Source organism: Schistocerca serialis, chromosome 9 (assembly GCF_023864345.2).
Source record: "Schistocerca serialis cubense isolate TAMUIC-IGC-003099 chromosome 9, iqSchSeri2.2, whole genome shotgun sequence".
In the NCBI taxonomy this organism is placed as follows: Eukaryota; Metazoa; Arthropoda; class Insecta; order Orthoptera; family Acrididae; genus Schistocerca; species Schistocerca serialis.
Genome location: NC_064646.1, coordinates 39,846,140 through 39,859,333, shown reverse-complemented (window position 1 = coordinate 39,859,333; position 13,194 = coordinate 39,846,140). Strand labels below are relative to the sequence as shown.

The 13,194-nt window shown below is 42.4% G+C and overlaps 1 protein-coding gene across 14 annotated transcripts in view; it reads right to left on the bottom strand.

Annotated features, from left to right (window-relative positions):
* The window catches only part of LOC126419835 (UDP-glycosyltransferase UGT5-like), a 640,482-nt gene that overhangs the window by 351,670 nt on the left and 275,618 nt on the right, over nt 1–13,194 (bottom strand). Inside the window, exon 6 of one of the 14 annotated variants that reach the window (XM_050087078.1) lies at nt 7,514–7,628. The exons of the other annotated variants lie outside the window; for them this stretch is intronic. Coding sequence (XP_049943035.1) covers nt 7,514–7,628 — 115 coding nt within the window. The remainder of the gene's footprint in view (nt 1–7,513; nt 7,629–13,194) is intronic. 14 annotated transcript variants of the gene reach the window in all.

Below are 13,194 nucleotides of genomic sequence, written 5' to 3'. Positions count from 1 at the left end.
TCCAACATAACCGGCGTATAGGTAATGCTTGTATGACCTTAATTGGACAAAGCTACTAGGTAAACTACCGTAGACTACGCTTCTTTATGGTAGGCTAAAGCAGTTTTACAACTCTAGTTTCGACACATGTTATATTGTTCAAGTCGCCTTCCACGACTCTGTCGTATGCCACACGAGATATGGAACAAGTCCTCTATAACCTCGATGTATCTACTATTTTTGCTGTATGGGGGTGGTGTGTACAACGCTTTGTGTTACACAGGTCACAGTCACCAGCACACCAGAAATATAATAGTAAACATTCAACTGATTGTAATCGATTCCACCGCCCGCCCCGAGTCATAAGAAAGTCTAATGCCCATATTTGAAGAAGTGCATAACAAAGCTTTCTGCGTTCATTTCTTAAACCGATGATGGTTGACGTTTAGGCAACAATAGACAACATTTTTACAGACGTCTTAGAAACCAACCAATCTGACTATTTCATTTGCTGTCAATATCAAAAGGCAATTGTGCTTGCACATACACCAAGCCAACACATTCCATGCAGGTGAGTCACAATGTCTCTTTCCACGTATTATGTTATGTTTCAGTACCGAAGATCAGTTGGCAGCGGTCGCGTTTGTCTAGTAACATATGTGTAAAATAAGTAATGGAGTTTCTCCGATTATTGTTCATCGCTAGAGAAAACGATGGTGACTAATGAAAAATAAGGTATTGTAAGTGTAATACACTCTACTTCTCAGACGTATTACTTTGTACCGTGTGTAATTTCTATATTTGCCATCTTTTGACCATAGACTGCGTAAGAACGTCTGCTCAGGCGTGTGCTAGCATGTCCTAGTCTTCAGCTGTGCCTTCAATTTGGCTCCTGTGTATCTCCACACAGTGGCTTATTAACTATTAATGGACGCCATAACAGATGTAGGATTTATCTACCCTCATCCTGGTATATTGTCCAAAAGATCTTTCTTCATACTTTCATTCGGATAGCTCTTCATCTGATACCTTACCTATCCAGTTAATTTTCAATATTACCACAGCCGCAGCCGCAGAGACTATTGGAGATGCCAGCCACAGCAGGAGTTACTCTCTACACAAACGATTTACTTTAGCTTTGGTTTGCACAAGCTTGTACAGAGAAGTGAATTGTGTCTGTGTAATTAATTGTGTTCACTAATATTTTTCCCTAATCTCATTTTTTCCTATGATGATTAATTAAACCAGTGGAGGCCATATTACGCTCTTCAGTTGTTAGTGGGCGTATTACGCTCTTCAGTTGTAGGCAACTGCCGTCCACCAGTGTAGTAGTGCATTGTCTCTGTTTACTAATGGAGTGATACACCTGGAGTGAGTACACTGATACGGTTGGTGCGTACTACGTAGCGTACCACAACGGACGAGCTGTACAGCGGGTTTATCAACAACAATATCCTAATCACTGTATCCCGCATCATACGACCTTTGCTGCTGTGTACCAACGTCTGCTTGAGACGGAGCCATTTAGCAGATTACCTGGAAAGAGACGCCGTCGCATAGTAAGAATGCTGCAATTTGAGGAAGCTGTTTTGCAGCATGTGGAGCGGGATCCTTCAATCAGCACTAGTGCAATTGCACGTAACATGGGGACGAATCAGAGAAATGTAAGAACAGTCCTTCGAGAGCAATTGTTACGTCCATTTCACTTACAGCGTGTCCACAACCTGGAACCAGTTGATTATCCACCCAGAGCACAGTTTTCGCAGTGGTACCTGGAACAGTGTGAAATGCATCCTACATATCCATCCTCTGTGTTGTTTACCGATGACGCAACATTCGGGCGTGAAGAAGTCTTCAACATGCACAATTCGCATGTATGGAGTGAGGATAACCCACATGCCACAGTTACTAGCGCTCATCAAGTGCGGTTCTTCGTTAATGTGTGGGTCGGTGTTGTTGGGGACTCTTTAATTGGGCCGTATCTGCTACCTAGGCCATTAAATGGCAGGCACTATTACAATGTTCTCGCCAGAGCATTGCGAGAATTTCTGGAAGACGTCCCGCTCCCTACAAGACAACGCATGTGGTTCCAACATGACGGGGCACCGGCACATTTCAGTCGTCGTGTGCGTCGATTCCTAGACAGACAGTTCCCTGTACCATGGCCTGCTCAATCCCCAGACATGTCCCCTCTGGACTTTTTGTGTGGGGAAAGATGCGCAACCTTGTTTACACAACTCCCGTTGCAACAGCAGAGGATCTGGTTGCCTGGATAGTAGCAGCAGCAGGAACAATTCAGGATACACCTGCGGTTTTTGCCCGTGTCAGACAGAACATGATCCGACGGTGTAACCTTTGTTTGCATGTCAATGGGGGCATTTTTGAAAATCTACTATATTAAATTGGGTTGTGTTAATGTGTTGTCTATTGGTCATAACAAATGGAAAAGTGTTTTTTGATTTAATTAATTTGCCGCCAGATAAATCTTCCTCTACCGATTTAAATACTCCTCATAAGAAAAAATGACATTAGGGAAAAATATTTGTTTTGATGTCCCCTACAACCTCCCAGAGTTTGTCGGTTTAAATACTTTTCACCCTGTACAAACCATTCATCATGAAACGTCGCCTTAGAAAAATTATAAATGCCTGTGCTGATAAACCTCTTACATTATTTGATTTTCAAACAGCTGAGCAAAACTGAACGTACTCAGACATTACTCTCTTTAATTATTCTCATCAACACTAAACTGACACACAATATTTTTAGCGCAACGCAATCTGACTTTCAAAAATCCCTACAAAAGAATGGCCCTGACTAACAATAACCTATTCCTGTCATGAATCACTTACCTCACAAAAATTTTCGTTACTCGAACTACTGCAATACAACGAGAGCCACTAAATAAAAGATTCAAACTACTGAAGGGACTAACTACTGATAGGCATAGTTAGCAAATGAAAGATTTTGATAAAGAACAAACAATGTATTTACCTTAATAGGGTTCAAAAATCATAATATGTATATCAGTTCATTACAACCAGTCTTACAAATTTACTGTCTCTGATGGACAGACGTCCAGATCATCCGCTCTCAAAACTCCGCCACCTCTCTCCTCACATCCACCACTGCTGGCGGCTCACCTCCAACTGCGCAACGCTACGGGCTGTTAACAGCCAACTGCCCAACGCTACAATAGCAACTACTGCAACAATGCCGACCAGCCTCAGACTGCACACAGCACAGCAAGTGATTTTCATGCAGAGCGCTACGTGGCGTTACCAACATGAAAACCTAAACAGCCTACTTACAATCATAACAATACACCTGATGTAAACAAACACAAACGCGATGATTTGTCAGAAGCCGTAGCACACGTATACTGGTGTTGTTACGCTCTTAGAAGTAGGTCCTACTTATGTATTAGATATCTTATTGCTAAGTTAAATTAAATGAAACATTGAGGTATTCAAATGTATTAACAACCATCAACGTTTTTCTTAAACATGCTTTAGCTACGTAGTTTGTATTTCAAAAATCGTGTACCGTGATAGCCTGTGCAGCGTTTTGCCCAGATTGTCACGCTGTGAACTCGCAGTATGAAAATGGCTAAGGCTTCTTCTTGTCCCGTAGTGGAAGACGGTTAAAAAGTACCGAGTAACAGGTTGTTCTTAATGTTTTCCATAAATTTATGAAGATAATAGGCTTTGAAATTCTCCAAGGGACCGTATTATGTACAGTTGACTCACAACACCAAATCGGCTTTGTAGCGGAATCGATAACGAAATAGATCGATGAGCAAGAGCATTTCATGGTACGCTGCTTCAAGTCTCCTGTGCGTCATCTTTTTCCTCGTTCAATTTGAAATACGTACATCTGGTAATTGTAAAATTCATGATCGTTTTTATGAATAATGCACGTCTTCTTGTTTCTAATTACGTATTGGACCCAAATTCCAGTTTCCATTTCAAATACAAATTCTTAATTATCGATTTGCTATTAAAGACTGTTCATAAAAGTTGTTTAAATTAAGAAAACATAACAATTTAATTTTTAAGGCAAAAATGAAAAACCAAATTCTCTTCATTTGGATTCTGTCCATCGTTTCATACCACAGAGGTACATAAGTATCGTAGAAACATAAAGAACAACCATTTTCACAGCATCGAGCACATCATATAAATGCTGCATTATTACATTTGCTACTGATCTGGAACCAAGCTGGGGGACTTGGCCCGAGAAGTAACAAGACTGTTAAGCTGTCAGACGTACTGGAACAAACTCACGCGGCTTTTTCACCCGTCACTGCCGAACGCTGGTGGGCTATAGAACGGCTCGTTATAAAACGAGAGAAAATGCTGCGCCTTGTTGGCTTCGTCGATGCTATTGTTGATAGGCACGTTATCAACGTAGCAGGTGACACTTCCAGAACTGAAACGTATTTATCGGATTCGGATAAGGAAGGAGCTACGAGATTTCCAGGCGACTGACTGTAAGTAATACCTTCAGTAGCTTCAATATTTAACTATACGGTGCAATCCTTCAGTACTCTCTTACGGTACACACAGCATATGTAGAAAAATTACCCTGTGGTTACGTCAGAAATTTTCATCATTCTTGAAACTTCCTGGCAGATTAAAACTATGTGCCGGACCGAGACTCGAACTCGGGACCTTTGCCTCTCCTGAGCTTCTGTTAAGTTTGGAAGGTAGGAGACGAGGTACCGGCAGAAGTAAAGCTGTGAGGACGGGGCGTGAGTCGTGCATGGGTAGCTCAGTTGGTTTTTGCCGGCACGGTAGCTCAGCGTGTTCGGTCAGAGAGCCGGTTGGCCTCTGTAATAAAAAACTGAGTGGAAGGATCAACCACCGAACTTGAACAGGATGTCTTGCGACGTCCGCAACGACCGAACACAATGATCAATAACCAACAATACGAAAAAAAAAGTTGGTAGAGCACTTGCCCGCGAAAGGCAAAGGTCCCGAGTTCGAGTCTCGGTCCGGCGCACCGTTTTAATTTGCCATGAAGTTTCATATCAACGCACACTCCGCTGCAGACTGAAAATCTCATTCTTTCATCATTCTTGTTTTTAATTACAATAGCCCGTTAGCTAAAAACGAGAACGTGTTGCGGTTTTCGTCTAGTAGTCTAAGGAACGTATTGCGGGAGATTTGCAGTGTATTATTTCATTCTCCTAAAAAATTAAATGACGTTCGAAGCTGTATTGCACCTCTGCTCGTCTCGTTTTACGTGTGAACTGCAGCTGGCCGCGTCACTGCAGGCTAGCTGTACTAGATGACTGGCCAGTGCTGTCCAAGCTAAATGCGCCGGTATTACCGCCAAGTCGATGTGCACGTAACTCACAGCACAAAACGTACCATTATTATCGTACTCGACTGTACTCGAGACAGCTTGGTTGCAGTCCCACCACGTGAAACGGAAATCCAACGAGGTTACAGCAAACGCGGAAGAATACATAGTGCAATCTTGACATCAGGCTTATTTTTATGATGGACGGATTGTAGCACTTTTTTGCTGCTCTGTTCTGGTTTCTGGTGTTGTACTACTCTTCATGAGTGTCACACTATAAATTCAATCCCGTCTGTATTCAATTGCGGCAATAGTTAATGGATTCACAAATAGCCAGTATGTGTAACTTAATTTTTGACGTGATCGTAAGTCGAACAAGGCTTAACCCCCTGCTCCCCACACGCCCTGCCAATCCACCACCCCATTTCCTCAGAAAGCGTATCTAAGCTGACTCGGATGTCATACTGTTGTTTCCAAATGACACAGACATCACACGCATAAGTGAGTCTCCTATCCCCATCTGAGTACAATATTTGCAGCTGAATCCCTAGATTTTTGGATGAGACTGTATAATAATTTTTATTGCTTTTATTAAGGCCGTGTCACTATTACAGTAATAAAAACTGACGTGTAGGTCAACTCTTACATTACAGTAAAAACTCGATCAACCGTCGCTCTTTAAACCGTCAGTTTCTGTTAACCGTCACTGCTGTAACGGCATAATAATACTGTAATAACAGAATGCTGTAAGGTGCAGTGACGCGTTCGCTTTGTTTATTTACTCTATTTTAGTGGGAAGCGAATGTACCCGCCCGCCGTAGAATGGTACATAAAATATGACCTTCAGTTAACGTGTTAACACATCTCCCGCTTTTCTTATCTTTGTCTCACTTGATCGGTTTCCAGTTGTTGCGAGAAGACTGTTCAAATGGTTCAAATGGCTCTGAGCAGTATGGGACTCAACATCTGAGGTCATCAGTCCCCTAGAACTTAGAACTACTTAAACCTAGCTAACCTAAGGACATTACACACATCCATGCCTGAGGGATTCGAACCTGCGACCGTAGTGGTCGCGCGATTCCAGACTGAAGCGCCTAGAACCGCTCGGCCACACCGGCCGACGAGAAGACTGTAATTGTCGCAGTGTATCTAGCGGGCTGTGCCGTGTTACGTGTTTTCCACTTGAATAAGCTTTGTTGAATAATATTTTACACTACTGTATTTAGTGTAGGTGTGTGTGATACAATGACTTGATAAAATGTCTGAAAAACGTAAACGTGTTGTTTACATTGAGTGTGTGACAGTTGACGAGATGGTCAATTTGTGCAATAATTTACAAATCAGCACAAATCTGACGTCAGAAGAAGTATCAGAGAGGTTAGAGTGTGACAAAGTGGATGGGGGTTTTCAGATTTTGAGTGATGACGAAATTGTTGCCAGCGTAAGTGCCACCAAAGAAGAAGAAGGGTCTGATGAAGACGAGTGTTCAAACCATGAAGAAAAACAAACTATTAGCCATTCAGAGGCCGAAAAAGTGCTGTCCAAGTGTATAGAATGGTTTGAAAGTCAAGAAGAGGCTAATGCAATGCAGGCACTACTGCTCTGAAAAATACGAAATACTGCCGCAGTGAAAGCTCGAACGTCAAAAAGGCAGAAGAAATTGACTGACTATTTCCAAGCTAGATAAAGTATTTCACCTGTAAGTTTATGTACAGTACAGTCAGTACATTACGCATTTTGGTACTTTTATACCTAATGTACGGATGTTTTTATCATGTAATAAATAGTTTTACTTGCTATTACAATCGTGTTTAATTTGTTTTCGCTCCGAAATATTATTGTATTACTGTGAGAGTGATATGTGTCTATACATAAAATAATTGATTGAGGTTATGTTTTGGAGGAATACAGTGTTTCTGTTATTTGTTATTTATTTTACGCGGACATAAGTATGAATAATGAGCATTTCTCAGCTTGAAATTTTCACAGAGCTGATGTCAGATGTAAAAACACTGTACACTAAGTAAGCTCAATCCTTCTTGTGCATCTTCTTTGATTTCTTCGCGGTTTGAGGCGGCGCTGCCGTCTTGCCGGCGAATAGCCGCAACACGGCCCTGATTGCGATTCCCACCGCTAGGAGCAGCACCGCGGCCGCGGCTACCAGCACGGCGGCGACATCTAGCAGGAAGTACTGGTACCAGGTGAGGTCCAGCGCCGCGGACCTGAGGTGTGGTGCCCCCTGGTGCCTGATCACGTACTCTGTCCAGTAGACAGCCTCGTCCAGCGGCTTCATCGGGCGATCGTTGAAGATCCTAGACAGCCGCTGGGCGTTCTCGCGGTACCTGTGGATTTCAACCAAAATTACGTTCACGTCATTTCCACATGTACTGTGTAAAAATTAAATAACAGCTCGATTCCTTTCTCTAGAACGTTACACTGCGATATGGATTTCAGCGTAATTAGCTGCTCCAAATTCCAAATGTTGTTAGAGCAGCTAATTTTCTTCAAGGGCTTTTCCAGAGAGATAGGAAATCGCGAAATTTTGTAATGAAGTTTGACACGGCATGTCATACTTCAAAAGTGACAAAACACAAAAAGGAGACCAAAGTTGGACGACTGTGCGACTGACAAATAGTAACCTACCAGACAGATGCTACAGTTTTCCCGAAAGTTCCGGAAACTTCATAAATTAAACAGTAAAAAAAATTTCTAAATAATACTTCGTCGATCGACTGATAGGATAGAGGAAGGAAGGGAGGCACTATTGCACGTAACTCAATAAAATGCTGCGTGTTTCAGCTAGAAGAAAATATTTAACAGTGTATGAATTACAGTGTACAAGCAGTTCAAATAATTCGTTTTTGTACTTATTCTGATGTAAAATTTTATTACGATGATGCATCACCAGTACTGTATTAAATCTGACTTCTGCAAATGCGGTTAGTGGTTCTAGTAATCACATTATTCATGTCCTATAGTACAACTCTCGAGTTATTCAAACGATTTTGCGTACCATTCTGTAGCAGCAAAACAATTATCTGATGTAAATAGCTTCCATTTTTCAAAAGGAGCCATCACGGAATACTACAAATGGGATCCTTGGGAAAATGCTACAGGTCGGAAAAGCATCTGTTACTTACGTTCAAGTATCGTCAGTGTCTAAATCAATCACCATCATCACCGTCGCAATTGTCTTCTTTTTATTTTCATTCTTCCCTTGGATGTAGATTCTCTTAAATTTCTTGCATTTCGTCCTCGATAGCTTCGCTTTTTATTGTTCTTCTATATGTTACATCAAATGGTTTTTGTTTTACTCCGTCAGTGTGTGTAATCTATAGAAAACACGAAGTTAACTGAACGAACAGTTCGCGGTTCATAGTAAGAGTTTCTCGGACCCCAAAAGGGACTCTACATGTGGTTTCTTTAGCACTTAATACAGGGTGTCCAGAAAAGGGCTCCCTGATTTCAAAATTAAATATCTCTAAAACAAAGATCGATAGAGGAATGCAGTAAACGGTATGTTTATTGTGAAAGCTGTAAGAAGTTTATACAGCAGTTTGAAATAATAGTTACAAAAGCTGCAAACAGATGGTGCTGTACGCTGTACAGCTCATATCAGCTTACATAAGTGAAATAATCGTATGAAAACAATCTTTGTAAACAATCACATCACAATGTTTTCAAAATGTTCACCATTGGCACTACAGAGGTGGTGCAAACGAAGAATGAAATTCGCCGTCACATTTCGTAGTGTCTCAACCGAAATGGATTCACATGCCACAGAGATCGCCGATTCAAGCTCGTCCAGCGTGGCGGGATGCTTCGGGTAGACTGTGTCTTTCACTGTGCCCCACAAAAAAAAGTCACAGGGAGTCAAATCCGGCAAATATGGAGGCCAATCCATACCTGCACCAGTAAATTTGGGATATTCCAAAGCAATGACTCGATCCCCAAAGTATTCCTCAAGAAAGCGAAACACTTGTTCGGTCCGATGTGGTCGGGCTCCATGTTGCATAAACCATTCAGTACCTGGTCGATCCTCTAACGCTTGGTGTGTGGCGACAAATTGTTCCAAAATTGCAACGTAACGTGCACCAGTGACCGTTTCTCGAATGAAAAAAGGGCCAATAAAGCCTCTGCTGCATACTGCAGCCCACACAGTAACTTTAGGAGAATACGGGGGTTTCGCTTTACACCAATATGGCTTTCCGGAACCCCAAAATCGCCAGTTCTGCTTATTCACGTATCCATTCAGGTGGAAGTGTGCTTCATCTGTAAACCAGATGCAGCCAACATCGAATCCTTCACTATTAATCATTGTGAGCATCTGATTAGCAAAGGCAACCCTTTGTTGCACAGCTCGTACAGGTATGGCCTGGTGCGTTTGAATTTCGAATGGAAACATGTGTAGGCTCTTTCTCAGTATGTTCTGCGTGCTGGAACGCTTCAAACCAGTCTCAGATGCAATTCTACGGACGGATGACATTGGATTTCGCTGAATAATTCCAGAAACTGTGGCGATATTTTCAGGCGTAACTGCGGTTTGCTTGCGGCCAACATGCCCCACTAGATCATCAGTTACGCTGCCTGTTCTTTGACATTTTGCGAAGAGCGTACGAATGGTTTTCGCATCGGGTCCTTTTGGAACATTGAATCGTGCTTGAAAACTTGGCCTTGTTGCCGTAGGACTCTCTTCTAACCTGTGGTACTCTAGCACCAGAAAAACGCGTTGTTCAATGGAGTACACGGTTTTAATCTCTTCCTTCGGTACGCTAACCTTCTTTCACGTTTCAATAGTGGAACTGATCGCTCTGGGCTTCGGATCACTATTTATACTAGGCATTACGTATGGCGATTACAGCGCCATCTGTTAGCAGCTTTTGTAACTATTATTTCAAACTGCTGTATAAACTTCTTACAGCTTTCACAATAAACATACCGTTTTCTGCATTCCTCTATCGATCTTAGTTTTCGAGATATTTAATTTTGAAATCAGGGAGTCCTTTTCTGGACAGCCTGTATTCCTTTCAAAGGCCTCCCAGGTCAATCATCGTCTGCACTCTTCGAAGGAGGGAGTCCATGAGGAGAGGGTGGTAAATCTCTAGTTCTCTGCCACCTTCTGCAAAGCAGCTACGGCGACGTCCCGGAAGTCATCGCAGGTTCTTCGTGCAGCGCCAGTCCGGTTTCTTCGCAGGACCCACTTCGTCGGTGCACGTATTGTTTTCAGTGCGGCTGAGTCTGGTGCAGAGATAGTCTGCTCCACAATCGACTCCTGCATCATAGCTGACATGTGTGTTGCAAACTGACCCCGCTCGATACCGATTAGTTCCTCACAGTACACTTATCACAATGACGGGACCATTATAATACCGATAATAGAAGTATACTGGGTCGAAAGTTTGCTCTGTAGTCCAGCTACCCGAATCAGCCCCGAACCCTATAAGCCAGGGCCGGCCAAACGCTGCACAGTGTGCAGACGTGCGGAACTGCTGCACATGTGCGCACGTGTGCGACAGCGAGCTACAGCGACATCTGTTATTAGACATGTGTCCTAAATGAACGGCGGCGGCTCCACTTCCCTGTTTATGTGGTACAAGCAAGAGCGCAACATACCCAGTCTCGTTTACCCCTGGTAACCGTAATCTTAACAGAGAAGTACTGAGAAATACCAGGTACTGTGAAAAGCAAAGGACGGGAGATCTATGTTCTCAGTCGTTTAAAAATGACTGGGAACTGCAATTCTTTTTTGTATCCGTTGGTGAAAACTCACAATGTTTGCTGTGCCGCCGAATAATAGGCGGCCAGCGTAAGTTTTCAATTGAAAGACACTACAATAAATATCACAAAAACGAATGTAGTGTACTCAACAGTGAAGAACGGCAAGCAAAATTAAATGTCCTTAAGAAAATGGATGAGACACGTAAACTCGATTATCATTTCTCACGACCAGTGACAAACTTGTTTGGATTTATTCCTTTCATAATTAAAAATTATTGTATACTAACTGTGCATTATTGCCTCATTCTGCTCCATGTTACATTATTATCAGGAAAGTTGGTCATTAAATCGATTGTTCCAATGTATACTTACATTTAGGGATTTTTTTTTAATGTGTGAAGGGCTACGCACAGCTGAAGTCGATAAAACATAACATTCATCTAATTGTCGGTTATTATGCAGATTTCAGACGTAACTGATGAAAGATGTAGCAATAATGGTATTGAAATAACAGGTGACCATCGAGAGGTCTGCGGTTATCATTATGTGGGTGTAACTGAGGGCACCGAGAATTAGTTATAGGAAACCTTGCATTAGTTAAATGTTATTTGAAATCATGAATAAGGTTCGTTGGAAGTCGGTAAGTGCTCTCTTTCTTAAATACTAGATCAAAAACATTACGCGTATTTACGTGCCGTCAGTCAAGCTGCCTTAAAAAAAACCCACGGTTGTTAACTGGGGGTTAATCTGTTAACATAAAAGTAGACGTCTCAATGAGTAGACTGTGACAGTATTTTAAATGTTTAATACGCGAAATACCTTCCCATGGTTGGCTGGCAAGCTGTGGAAAGAGCACTAGAATGCGCCGGTACAGAGTACCCCAGCAAGTGGATAAAGCGACATGCGTGCGTAGAAACATGCACTGCATGGACGCTGACGGCTGCGGCGCGCACGCTGTGACCCGGAAGTTGCACATGTGCAGGGCCACCGCACGCGTGCACAATTTCTGGCCGGCCCTGCTATAAGCCGACCCGCCAAACTCGGTAGCATATCGCTACTGCGCCACGTTTAAAGGAAGTATTTGGCAGTGATTTGTGTAAGACTTAATTAACCCGGACTCAATTTATTAAACGTGAAAGCTTACTTCCCACAACGTTTACTGAATTTTACCGAATCACGAAATCGGAGTACTGTGACAACGTCAAATGCACTCCCTCCACAACAGCAATGAAGCGGGTCACGTCTAGCAAGCGCTAAGCGAAGCTTCAAGTGATGTAAAGGGAGAGAGCACTGGAAATTGCATCAGTGGAAACGAGCCATTTGGAGTGATGACGAACCAGGCCGTACCCGGTAACAATCCGACGAAAGGCCTGTGCAAAGTTATCTGCCGTCGTGTGTAGCGGCAACAACAAAGTATCGAGGGGGTTGTGTTCCGTATGGTGGGTGTTTTACGTGGCTACCATGTGGTCCCCGTATTGCAATTAAGAAAATGCTAAATGAGGAAGTATGTTAACACAATTGACAGCATAGTGTACGGCAAACAGCGCGAGAACAGTTCGGAGAGGACGATTGTTTCTATCAGCTGTCATAAAGCAGAGTCTGTATGGCAATGGCTTGTCGACAATGACATTCCTGAAATGGACTGGCCTGCCAAGAGTCCCGACTTAAACCGAATGGTACACCTTTGGGATGAGCTTGTAATTTTTCCTCTCCTATCTTTTTTACGTAATTCTGTAGATCTCAATTCGTTCGAGCAATCAATCATTCATGATAGGAAACACAGTCATAGCTCAGTCACTCAAAATGATTCTGAAATTTTACTTGTTAGAATGAAATCAGGCGATGATTCTTCTTCTCTGCAGGCTCGTGCTTTGCGGCAGTCTGCTAATCTGTACAAATAAATTGCCTCGTAATTTTGGGAGCGTTGTATAATCAGTCGGGAAACCTCATATCAAGCGGATATTTGGCTTCGATGAAGTTTAACCTTCCGAAGAAGTAATGGAGCTCTTGGATTATTAAATGCAGGTTCGTATCCAGTCTTTCGGAAGTTCCCTTCTGATTAACAACTAAGCAATATATCGATAAATATCATTAATTCTCAAATTTCAAATACACACCTTTTATTTGAAGGAGCCATCTATATATTTTTCCTTTTAATCGTACAGTTCGTGTCAGTTATCTTCTGTGATA